Genomic DNA, 10093 nt, shown 5'->3' with positions numbered 1-10093 from the left:
TTCTACACAGAGCAGAGTGCGTTTTTTTCGTCTTTCTTTTTCTTCTATACGATGCCGTCCCGAGATAGCCCAGCGGCGCCTTGTCATTCCCAGAGAAACACGCCGGAGTTGTAGCACTTCCTCTGTTCTTTTTTCCTCCTTGTATAAAGATCCATCTCGCTGTGTTTCGCTCTTTTTCAATCGGTGGTTCGCTCCTCTCTCTTCCTTTTCTCAATTCATTTGTCGATTTTTCCGTAGATGTTACATGGTGTATGGGTGTCGTCTTGCGTAACCCGGAGGTTAAAGTGATCGTCTCTATTTGCTGAACATGGTATCGAAAGCAGGGATCAATGTCTGGGCAAGCCAGAAAGAGAACACCAGCTTAGGTCCAGTCATGAGCAGCTGCAAAAAAAAGCACTTGATGTCAGTCTCTCTCTTCTTCAATCCACATCATCATAATCATTGTCACAATGCCACCCCCAGGATCACTCGTTGTGTTTTTTTTTTTTTCGTACCTTGGGAACGAGGCCCTTGAAGAAACTAGGCAGGCCCTCGTTCTTGGCCATGTTAGCCAGGATCCTGAAGCCGCTCTCGGGGTTGTCAAAGTTGCGGTTCTGGATGCGCGTCTTGATGACGTCGAGGGGCGCGGAGACGACGAGCGAGGCCGATGCGCCGGCGATGGAGGCGACGAAGTTTTGGAACCAGGTGGCCTTGTTGTAGTCCTCGAGGTGGAAGAGGTACTCCTTGGCGAAGGCAGAGCCTCCGAAGAGCTGCGTTGGAGTCAGTAGAGCTATCTTGATTGATGCTGTGTGAGTTTTCAGCTGAGGAGAGGCTTACGGCGAAAGATCCGGGTGCGTTGCGGGCGGCGGTCCATCCCCAGCCTCGGTACAGGCCAAAGCCCTCGTCGGCGACAATCTTGAGGACGCCTCGGCCGCGGAAAGCCTCGGGGTTGGTCTGGCGCTTGATCTTGAGCACGTCGAGGGGCAGCAGGACGATTTCTCCGATACCGATCAAGCTGCGTCACGGAAAAGACAAGTCAGCAATCGATATTTCCTCAGCAAACCCCTTGATCCAACGGGCTTTTCCGTGGATTCGCCTTACCTGCCAGCGGTCGAGTGCATAATGGCCTTGCCCGTCTTCTTGCCAAACGCATTCTCAAAGTCCTTGCCGTAGTGCTTGCCCAGGAAGTCGCGCGCAACGGGCTGCCCGCCGTACTTGTATATCCTCTGCAGCACCTTGTAGCCGGCGGCGTAGCCCAGGCCGGGGAAGAGCGAGACGAACTTGCGCCCGAGGGGGGCCGAGGCCTTGTCCTTGAAGATGACCTGGTTCAATTGGCTTGCCGAGGTGACCTGCGACGGATGGGTCAGCTTTCGGTGATTCTCATTGGAGCTTGTGTCGTAGGTTTGCAGGTCGTGTCGAAGAGGGGAGATTCTGTGGTGGGAGGGCGTTTTTTCTTACTCGGGTCTGGTTGCTCATCAATCGCTTCGCAATGGTATCAACCTATTCAGCGCAAGAGAAAAACTCGTCAGTTCCGGATCCCAATTTGATAGGCTGGCGTTTGCGACGTCTTCCAGGCAGCGACATACGGGGTGGAAAATGGCCAGCTCGGAGATACCAGCAGATCCTGAATCAATCCATCAGCCACAACATTCAGCGCAATTGCGCGCGCAAACAGCAGTAAATAGGAGTATTGGCATACCTGAACCGAGCAGTCGAGCCAGGTTCGACTCCTTGGAGCTTCCAGCAGCAGGTGGTGACATTTTCGCGACTAGTATATCCGAAGAACAGAAAGATCCCAGAGGAAAAAAAAGAATCACACAATAGAGAATGAAAGAGAACGAATACAACAGTCAATGCCGGTGTCACAAATTCGCCCAAAAAAGAAGAACCGCAACCCGAAGGAAAACAAAAAAGGAAAAAAAGTTCGGTTGTGTGTTGTGGAAACTTTTTCCGCACTTCTCGCGATTATAGGATGACGCTCAGAGGTGCTGCTGCCGATAAGGAAATGTATGTACCTCAGGTCCACTGACTAAGTAGGTAGGGGGAGGTGACTGTTTTGGGGGGTGTTCGAGAGAAAGGCGTTTTTTATTAGCACCGATTTTCGGCGGGCAGCGGGAGAGACCAGACTTTTTTCGGGGCGGCTATGCGGTTTATCAGCGGGGCTGTTTGCAATTTGGAGGGGTAAAATGAACTTGAATGGGTTATCGGACGATCTTGGGAGATTTTTTTTTTTTTTTTTTCCTTGTGGCGCCTTGGTGTTTTGGTGGTGCTTACCCTGGAGAAATACTCTTTTTCTTCGAGAGAACTGTCCAAACGGTGCAAGACAGGATGGGAGGATGAAAGAAGATTAGATAGGTATCTAGTTGTATTTTAGTGATATACAAATCTGTGCGTCTACGACTATCCGGGCATGTACAAGAATCGACGGCCTACGCATGTGAAAGCCGCATTCTATCGGGACTCGTTCGTTGTAAGACCGAGGTCCTAAGGATGATATTGTACCGAGACTCTGCGCCGCGGCTTTATAACCGAGCAATGATGGACGGAGTCTCTTTCCTACCGTTACCTACTCGGCAGTATTGCATTGTAGGATAGCGATGATTTGATAAACCAAACTGAAGAATGGCAGCAGATTGTCATCGAGTCATATCCCCCACTGCCATCACGATTCCGCTCATGACACCCACAGATGAATTCTTCACACTCCTGAATCATGTAGTAATACAAGTATTGTGTAAATAATTACATTGCTCACTGCCTCTAGTAGTCCCGGAATATAGACACCATCTCGTCCAGTCTCATCACCTGTCCGATGAGCTTGTTCTGCTCCTCCAAGTGCCGGTTGTACTTGTTGTAATGCTCCGCCGTCATCACCTCTTCCTCCTTTCCCATGACGTCCTTTCTCTCCACAAACGACAAAATGTTGCGCTCTCGATGTCTCTCCACCTGCAGCACCTGCAGAGCGCGCACCATGGCCTTGTACAGGTCGTCCAGGATGTGCGCCTGGCACCGTTCCCGGTCAAAAAACCAGAAAAAGAGCGTCCGGTTGGCCAGCCTGGTGTTGTCCTTGGGAACCTCCTGAATGTCCACCAGCCCCGCCATCTGCATGGCAAGCATCTTGGCCTGCACGTCCGTCTTCTTCATCAGCGCCGCGGATGGCAGCATCTTCTCATCCAGCTTGCCCTTCTCCCGCAGGATGCGAGTCAGGCGAAGTCCATGTCTTCCAAAGGACTGTTCAATGAACGCGTCCAGCTCCAGCTCACGAAGACGCTCCATCACCTGGTCGAAATCCACCGTCCACTGCCCACGGCCCTGCGTTCCGCAGTGGCGAACAAAGCGATGCTTACTCTCTGCCAATAGCAAGAGATGCTGGCGCATCTGATCTAGGCGGTTATCGGACGACGTCGCTGTATCCTCAAATGTCACCTTCATCGGCCGGCCTCCATTCGGCTTGGAGACAGACCGAGATCTTCGGGAAAAGTTCCCATTTTTAAGCCCATTGTCCGAATCGTCATCGCTATCGAACGGTCCCGACGGGTCCTCATCCGAGTCCTCGGTAATCATGTCGTTTCCAGCAGGCGCCGTCCTAATCTTCTCTGCGCTTTGATAATCAATCTTGTCCTTAGGCGCCTTGCCTATCCCTGCCGCAACATTGACATTCTCATCGAGATGCTCGTAGACGTCCATCGTCGTGGCCGCAGCTTGTTGCTGAATCGAGTCCTCGCCCAGGAAAGGATCTGGCCGGCACCTCGACACTTCTGAAGTCAGGAGGCCCAGTAGCGTGCGATACACCTCGCCGGTAACTTCTCCCAGAGTGTCCTTGGCGAAGGCAGCCAGACGGTGGCTGCGCAGCTCCACCAGGCATTTCTCGTAATTGACCCTGACAACCACGTTGGGCTTTGGAAAACTTCAGTTAGACAAGTATAAAGAGTAACGGGAGAGTGAGGCTCACATTGAGAGGCGGCATATCGTCATCCATCGCTCTCTCCTCTTCGCCGAATCCATTCCCGAGCTTCCGTCGCTTCGTAACGGGTCCTCCAAACTGGTCAAGCTGCCTCTTCAATGCCTTGGGCTGCTCTGTAAACGATCGATACTGCTCCATAATCTGCCGCTGCTGATCTATTTTTGTTTTGGATGCCTTCTCGCCGGGCGCTGTCTTGGTCACCTCGGCTTCGATCTCGTGGTAGACGTCCTTGGGGTCGCGGAATGACTGCGGCCGAACAGTCTCGATGATGTCGCATCGGATCAGGTGGTTCAGCACATTGTGCAGTTCGGTTTCGGACTGAATCAAGCCAGAGCCGGCCCCGTTCACGCCGGTGCCGTTGGCCTGCCCGTTGGACGTTGGGGCGCGGGAAACGTAGGCGTGAGTCAGCTCGGCGATTCGCGCATATCCAAGAAGCAGCAGTGTCTGAACGAGGTCGCGCTCCGCAGTCCCATATTGGCTCTCAATCATCTCCAAGATCTTGCCGAACCGGACGAGGTTGTAGCACGCGTCGGGATTGGCGTCATACGTGGTGCGCTTGGTGTCGGGATTCGTGTGGTGGTATAGTAGATTCTGCTGGATGAGGACGCCCAAGCCATTGCGAATCTGGCGAGGGTTGAGCTGCGTATAAAGCCCGAGCTGCGCGATGGTGGATCGGCCCTTGGTGAAGAGCGCGGCGAGGATTCGCTGCAAGAGTGTGAGAAGAATGAACAGAGTCAGCCTCCAGCAGATACCGACGAGGCTGAAGCCGTAGAACAGCGCCAATGGACGGACATGTTTCACATACCGAAGGAAGCTCGCCGTAGAGATCACTGACTAGGAGAGCGCAAAGCTCCGCCGCATGTTTTGTCTGGACGAGTCACCGGAATTAGCCACCAATTGCCATCGTCTTCCTCGATACAAAACGGCGGGCGTGAGGGTGACTAACGACGAACATTGCTTGCTCCTAGAGATCCTCTCACTATCTCTAGAGCTGCCACAGGTGCTACCTCGGCGTCATTGACTTGCGCCGCGTCGAATCCGCTCTCGCAATGCTTGAGGAGAACAGAAAGGGCGGTGGAAGGGAGAAAGAGGTGCAGATTTGTCGGGGGTTGGGTGAAGTGAAGACGTGAAGCGAAGGAGAAAAAAAAAAGTTGACGGTTTAGTGATGTGTTTTGCGAGCTGCAAGATTGGCCTGGGCCATGTTTTTTTGCGGGCGATGGTGAGCTAAACGGGAAGGTGGGGCAGCGGCACAGCATGTACCGCCCGGTATTGCGTAGCCCAAATTTGTGTGGCAGAGCAGCTGCAGGTACTCGAGCTATTGGTGAGCAGAGCCTCACATTGATACTAGTAACTTCCAAAGGTTCGGCAGACTCGATAGAGCATTCAAAATGGCATCGTCCATATACGAATGCGCTCACCCAAGAGTATTTTAAAATGACAATTGGAGATGCAGGCAATGCGGCTACGGCGTGCTCGTGTTCTACAGCTGTGTGTTGTGTTATTTTTAATGGGTATCGCTTTCCTTGGACTTTTACATGCAACCCCTATCGTACAGACTGCCAAAGAGACAGAGCAGCAGCTCAACAGCCATTCAATCTTCATGAGGCCTCGGCTACCCCCCGCTGCTGCTTCAGCTTCTCCTCAAACTTGGCAAACTCCTGCAGAGAAATCTCCTCCTCCTCATCCAGGATCTGCTTGACTCCCTTCACTTCCTCAATCTATGCGGCAAAGAAAGGAAAGGTCAGTAACAGCGTAAGAATCTTCATATGAACTCGAAAGAGACTCACATAATGCATCAGCATGCCCTCAATGCCATTCTTCAGCGTGACCGTACTTGAATCGCAAGTTCGGCAAGCCCCGCGCAGCTTCAGCAACACCTGACCATCCTCGAAGCCACGGAACTCAATGTCGCCACCGTCCTCCTGGATCGCTGGCCGGATCCTCGTTTCCAGCAGCTCCTTGATCATGCCCACCACTTCGCTGTCGTTCTCGTTGTAAGCCAGGCTGTCCTCTTCCGCCGCCGCCTGGCCAGCCTCATCCGCCTTGCGCTCCACGACATTGACAATCTTCTCGCCGGATGTGATGGCCTCGGTAATGAGGGCGAAGATCTCGGGTCGTATATGAGCCCAATTGGCGTCCCCGGCCTTGGTCACGGTGATGAAGTCGGTTCCATAAAAGACGGACGTAACGCCATCGATGTTCATGAGCTTCGCAGCCAGAGGCGAGGGATGCGGCGGGGATATCGTAGCGCGCGGGTTCAGGTACTCTATAAACGGCGTGGACATGTCCGGCGGGATGATGCGGTGGTTCGGCAGGAACTTGAGGGCGTCCGGGTTCGGTGTGCTTTCGGTCTGGATGAAGATTGTTCGGATGCCGTTCGGCACCGATCGCTGCGTCTTCCTGGGCTGAGGCCGTGATGCGGCAATGACCGGGATCCGGATGCCGGTGCTGAGATGCCGCCGAGAAGCCCTTCTTAATGCCGCCGCTCTGACTTGACAAGCGGGCAGCGGCCTGGAAACTGCAGCAGCGACAAGTCGCGAAGCTGTTCTCTGCATGTTCAGCGACGCCATGATGTGAGGATATTACGGAGGAATAGAGTAAGGAAGGGAAAAAAGAAGAAAACCAAAAAACTGGAGGGCGGGCTAATAAAAGGCAACGGATTACAAACCGACGTCAAGAGGCAACTTTCTCACGACGCAGCCAAAAGCTGGATATCCGCGGGGCATCACGTGACGCGCCCATCCGCCCGGGAGCCGAAAATTAGACGGGTAGCTGCACGACGAGGCACTTCTTTTTCGGCGACGACGCTTTGCTTGCTCCATCACGACGCCTCAAGGACCGTCAATTGCCCTACGCCATCACCCCCCCGACAATGATCTCGAGGTCGGCTCTCTCGAAAAGCGTGCAGCACGCCGCTCGCCGGTCAGGCGCCGTGTCTCGCCGCGGCTTCGCTGCCGCCGCCGCTGCTCCCACCGGATCGTACGAGACTGCCGACATCAGCGGCCTCAAGGTTGCCTCCAAGGACACTCACGGACCGACCACGACGCTGGCGGTTGTGGCCAAGGCCGGCACTCGCTACCAGCCGCTGCCCGGCCTGACGTACGGCCTCGAGCAGTACGCTTTCAAGGCAAGGGCGCATTCCCTGCTGGCTGGCGCAGCTTGAGCTAATTTTATATCGCCAAACCCTTAGACCACCGAGCGACGATCTGCCCTGCGCATTAACCGCGAGTCTGAGCTTCTCGGAGGCCAATTGAATGCCTCCCACACCCGCGAGGCCTTCGTTGTCTCGGCCAGCTTCCTGCGCGACGATCTGCCCTACTTCGCCGAGCTCCTGGCCGAGGTTGTGTCCCAGACTAAGTACACCTGTAAGAGATGGCCGGTTTGCAAAAATTCGAGGAGGGAAAAAGTTGATGCTTTTGATGATGGGAGACTAAAAAATGTTTTACCTGCTGTACAGCCCACGAGTTCCACGAGGAGATTGAGCGAGTCCTGCCCTTCCAGAAGGCTGCCGTCCAGGCCGATGTGGCCGGCCTTGCCCTGGACAACGCCCACGCCGTCGCTTTCCACAACGGCCTCGGTGCCGCGCTGAACCCCTCCGCCTCGATCCCCTTCCAGAAGTACGTCAACGAGGAGTACGTCTCCAGCTTCGCCGACGTCGTCTACTCCAAGCCCAACATTGCCGTTGTCGCCGACGGCGCCGGTGCCCAGAACGTGTCCAAGTGGGTCGACCAGTTCTTCAAGAGCGTTCCTGCAGCTGCCCGCAGCGGCCAGACGCTCAAGACCGAGCCCACCAAGTACTATGGTGGTGAGCAGCGAACCAGCCACCCTGCTGGCAACGCCGTCGTCATTGCCTTCCCCGGCTCCGACGCCGCCGCCTCCAAGCCCGAGATTGAGGTTCTGGCGACCCTCCTCGGTGGCCAGTCCACCATCAAGTGGACCACTGGCTTCAGCCTGCTGGCCAAGGCCACTGCTGGCACCCCTGGTCTTTCCATCGGCGCTTCCAACCAGGCCTACTCCGACGCTGGCCTCCTGACCATCCAGCTGTCCGGTGCCGCTGCCTCTGTCCGCAAGGCTGCTGAGGAGACCGTCAAGGCTCTCAAGGCCATTGCTGCCGGCAACGTCAGCAAGGAGGACGTGGCCAAGGCTGTCGCCAACGCCAAGTTCAGCCTTCTCGAGAAGGCCCAGACCCGTGGTGCCAGCGTCCTGCTGGCGGGTACCTCCCTCGTCCACAGCGGCAAGGTCCAGGACCTCCCTGCCCTGGCCAAGTCTCTGGACGCCGTCACTGCCGATAAGCTGAAGACGGTGAGTTGTCTTCTTCCCACTTTCTTCCCTCCTAGAACTGTACTAATATGTTTTCTTCAACTCAATAGACCGCCAAGTCTCTCCTCGACGGAAAGGCAACCGTCTCTACCGTCGGTGACCTGTTTGTGCTGCCTTATGCTGAGGAGCTGGGTCTGCGGGTATAGAAGGAGGAAAAATATCATGGCGTCAAAAGCTTGTACAACAGTCAATAGTCATCTAGATGTGAAGGGAGGGGCTAAAGTCATGGTGTTGGTGCGAAAAAACAAAAAAGGCCATTCTGTATTCAATCACCTCCCCCTTTTTTGTTCATTGAAACGCAGCTGTCCCATATCGCTTCTTTGAGCTCGTCACCAACCTCCTATTACGGGCGGGGGGACGGGAAAAAGGAAAAGCACGAAAAAAAAGACTATATATGATTTACCGTTTCATGATGCGTGGGCATTAAAGTGTAGCAGTCGCAAGATAAACGTAGTCGGCATGTCGGAGGCTGCATCCATGAGGATCGGGGAAGCTGCTTCCCGTCCCGTGCAAATGGGAGCCAGTGAAATGGACAAGCGAAGAGCTGGGCGATTGGAGATTGGGTTTGGGCTTTGCGGAGGCATTCTATTGACTTTCGGAGATTGGAGAGGAAGATGAGATCTGGACGATGATGGTGCTTACATGGGCTTCATACCTACGAAGCACATCTACATTCGATCTATGCCGGTATAGACACACCGCATCTGATGAATGTCTTGTACTTCCCAATCGGCTTAGATACTTCATGGTACCCATTACAACTGATCAAAGGTGGCCAAAGCACCGTACTTGTGGTCTGCTCAGACATCCAAGTCTTAGATAGGGCTGTTGTCACTCTGAAGTAGCTTTGACGGGGAAGCTCAGAGAAATTCTTTACAGCCTGAAGCCTGGGGTAAGAGACATTTCATTTGCAGGCGAAAACACGGAGCCGTGTGGCGCATATCCATGTAGGGACCTGTGCTGGGAGGATGAAGAAATTTACTGCTCATTAAGTTCGAAGAGGCGTGATGACATTTGGTGCATGGGCAATTGCTGGAAATAGGGAAGGAAAAAGGGGGGACACAGCAAGGAGAAATGGGAAAGAAAGCAACTGAAATGATAGTATTTGGCTAATGCCATCGAATTTCAGCAAAGGTGACGGCGCGGTGAAACTAGAGTGGAAGGGGACATGTCGAGTGTTCATCTTGTGTTGGTGCAGCTGATGTTGTGGGCTGGTGGTGTAAGTCGATGATGGCCCAAGGAGGACGGGCGAGCGGGTTTATTTGCCCCGTGATGGCAAGATTCGACCGGGTCTTGACAGATGCTAGCAGGCCGTTTCGTGCAATAGTTTTGGTTTTATACTACTACTGCAAGGAGCAATACATACGAGTACATAATCTCCGTAAAATAAGACGTGCAGTATGGGGGAGGGCAGCAGGTGAGGCTGGCACGGGACGGGGACCCGTCGTCATTTCACGGCTGCGCGAATGACGCGCTGTCTCGTTTATTTACCGGGTCAAAGAGAGGCTACCGCGTGTCTGAGTAGGTTGTAATATGAGGCATCTTGTGATAACTGGGGAATGTCAAATTTGCCGAATCGACATTGGCTGTGGGAACTGGAGATGCCACGAGATTTGGCCCCTTGCCTGGGGAGATTTGGTGGGTTGGTGATGGTGTTGATGCTGCATTCTGCGGAGTATCCTGAAGATGAAGCACAAAGTAGCTTCGAAACGAAGAGAACCTGATGCTACATCGAATGTAACAGATGGCATATCGTCATACATTGCATTGGAGAGAAGAGAGGTAATCTATAAGTACACGACTGGTATCTCCTCACGAGGTCTACCTCAT

At 53.9% G+C, this 10093-nt stretch overlaps 4 protein-coding genes across 4 annotated transcripts; 1 reads left to right on the top strand and 3 right to left on the bottom strand.

Moving 5' to 3' along the window:
* Positions 1 to 294: 294 nt before the first annotated feature.
* CCMA1212_008938 (Mitochondrial GTP/GDP carrier protein 1) lies at positions 295 to 1747 on the bottom strand (the record flags this gene model as incomplete). Its single annotated transcript, XM_073706040.1, has 7 exons — positions 1679 to 1747; positions 1566 to 1603; positions 1438 to 1479; positions 1081 to 1328; positions 817 to 994; positions 495 to 749; positions 295 to 381 (listed from the first exon to the last, which is right to left on the bottom strand). The coding sequence occupies exons 1-7, from the start codon at positions 1737 to 1739 to the stop codon at positions 295 to 297; spliced, it is 909 nt and encodes a 302-aa protein (XP_073555504.1). The 5' UTR covers positions 1740 to 1747.
* A 992-nt stretch (positions 1748 to 2739) lies between these two features.
* CCMA1212_008937 (DNA-directed RNA polymerase III subunit RPC3) lies at positions 2740 to 4898 on the bottom strand (the record flags this gene model as incomplete). The annotated part of the gene is made up of 4 exons (XM_073706039.1): positions 2740 to 3876; positions 3932 to 4648; positions 4749 to 4811; positions 4890 to 4898. The coding sequence occupies 4 exons, from the start codon at positions 4896 to 4898 to the stop codon at positions 2740 to 2742; spliced, it is 1926 nt and encodes a 641-aa protein (XP_073555513.1).
* Positions 4899 to 5541: 643 nt separating this feature from the next.
* On the bottom strand, positions 5542 to 6513 carry CCMA1212_008936 (uncharacterized protein; the record flags this gene model as incomplete). The annotated part of the gene is made up of 2 exons (XM_073706038.1): positions 5542 to 5661; positions 5731 to 6513. The coding sequence occupies 2 exons, from the start codon at positions 6511 to 6513 to the stop codon at positions 5542 to 5544; spliced, it is 903 nt and encodes a 300-aa protein (XP_073555512.1).
* A 302-nt stretch (positions 6514 to 6815) lies between these two features.
* CCMA1212_008935 (uncharacterized protein) lies at positions 6816 to 8409 on the top strand (the record flags this gene model as incomplete). Its single annotated transcript, XM_073706037.1, has 4 exons — positions 6816 to 6998; positions 7134 to 7308; positions 7401 to 8245; positions 8314 to 8409. The coding sequence occupies 4 exons, from the start codon at positions 6816 to 6818 to the stop codon at positions 8407 to 8409; spliced, it is 1299 nt and encodes a 432-aa protein (XP_073555511.1).
* Positions 8410 to 10093: the final 1684 nt, after the last annotated feature.

Source organism: Trichoderma ghanense, assembly GCF_004382785.1.
Source record: "Trichoderma ghanense strain CCMA-1212 chromosome Unknown scaffold_14, whole genome shotgun sequence".
Classification (NCBI taxonomy): Eukaryota; Fungi; Ascomycota; class Sordariomycetes; order Hypocreales; family Hypocreaceae; genus Trichoderma; species Trichoderma ghanense.
This window is presented reverse-complemented; position numbering and strand designations above follow the sequence as displayed.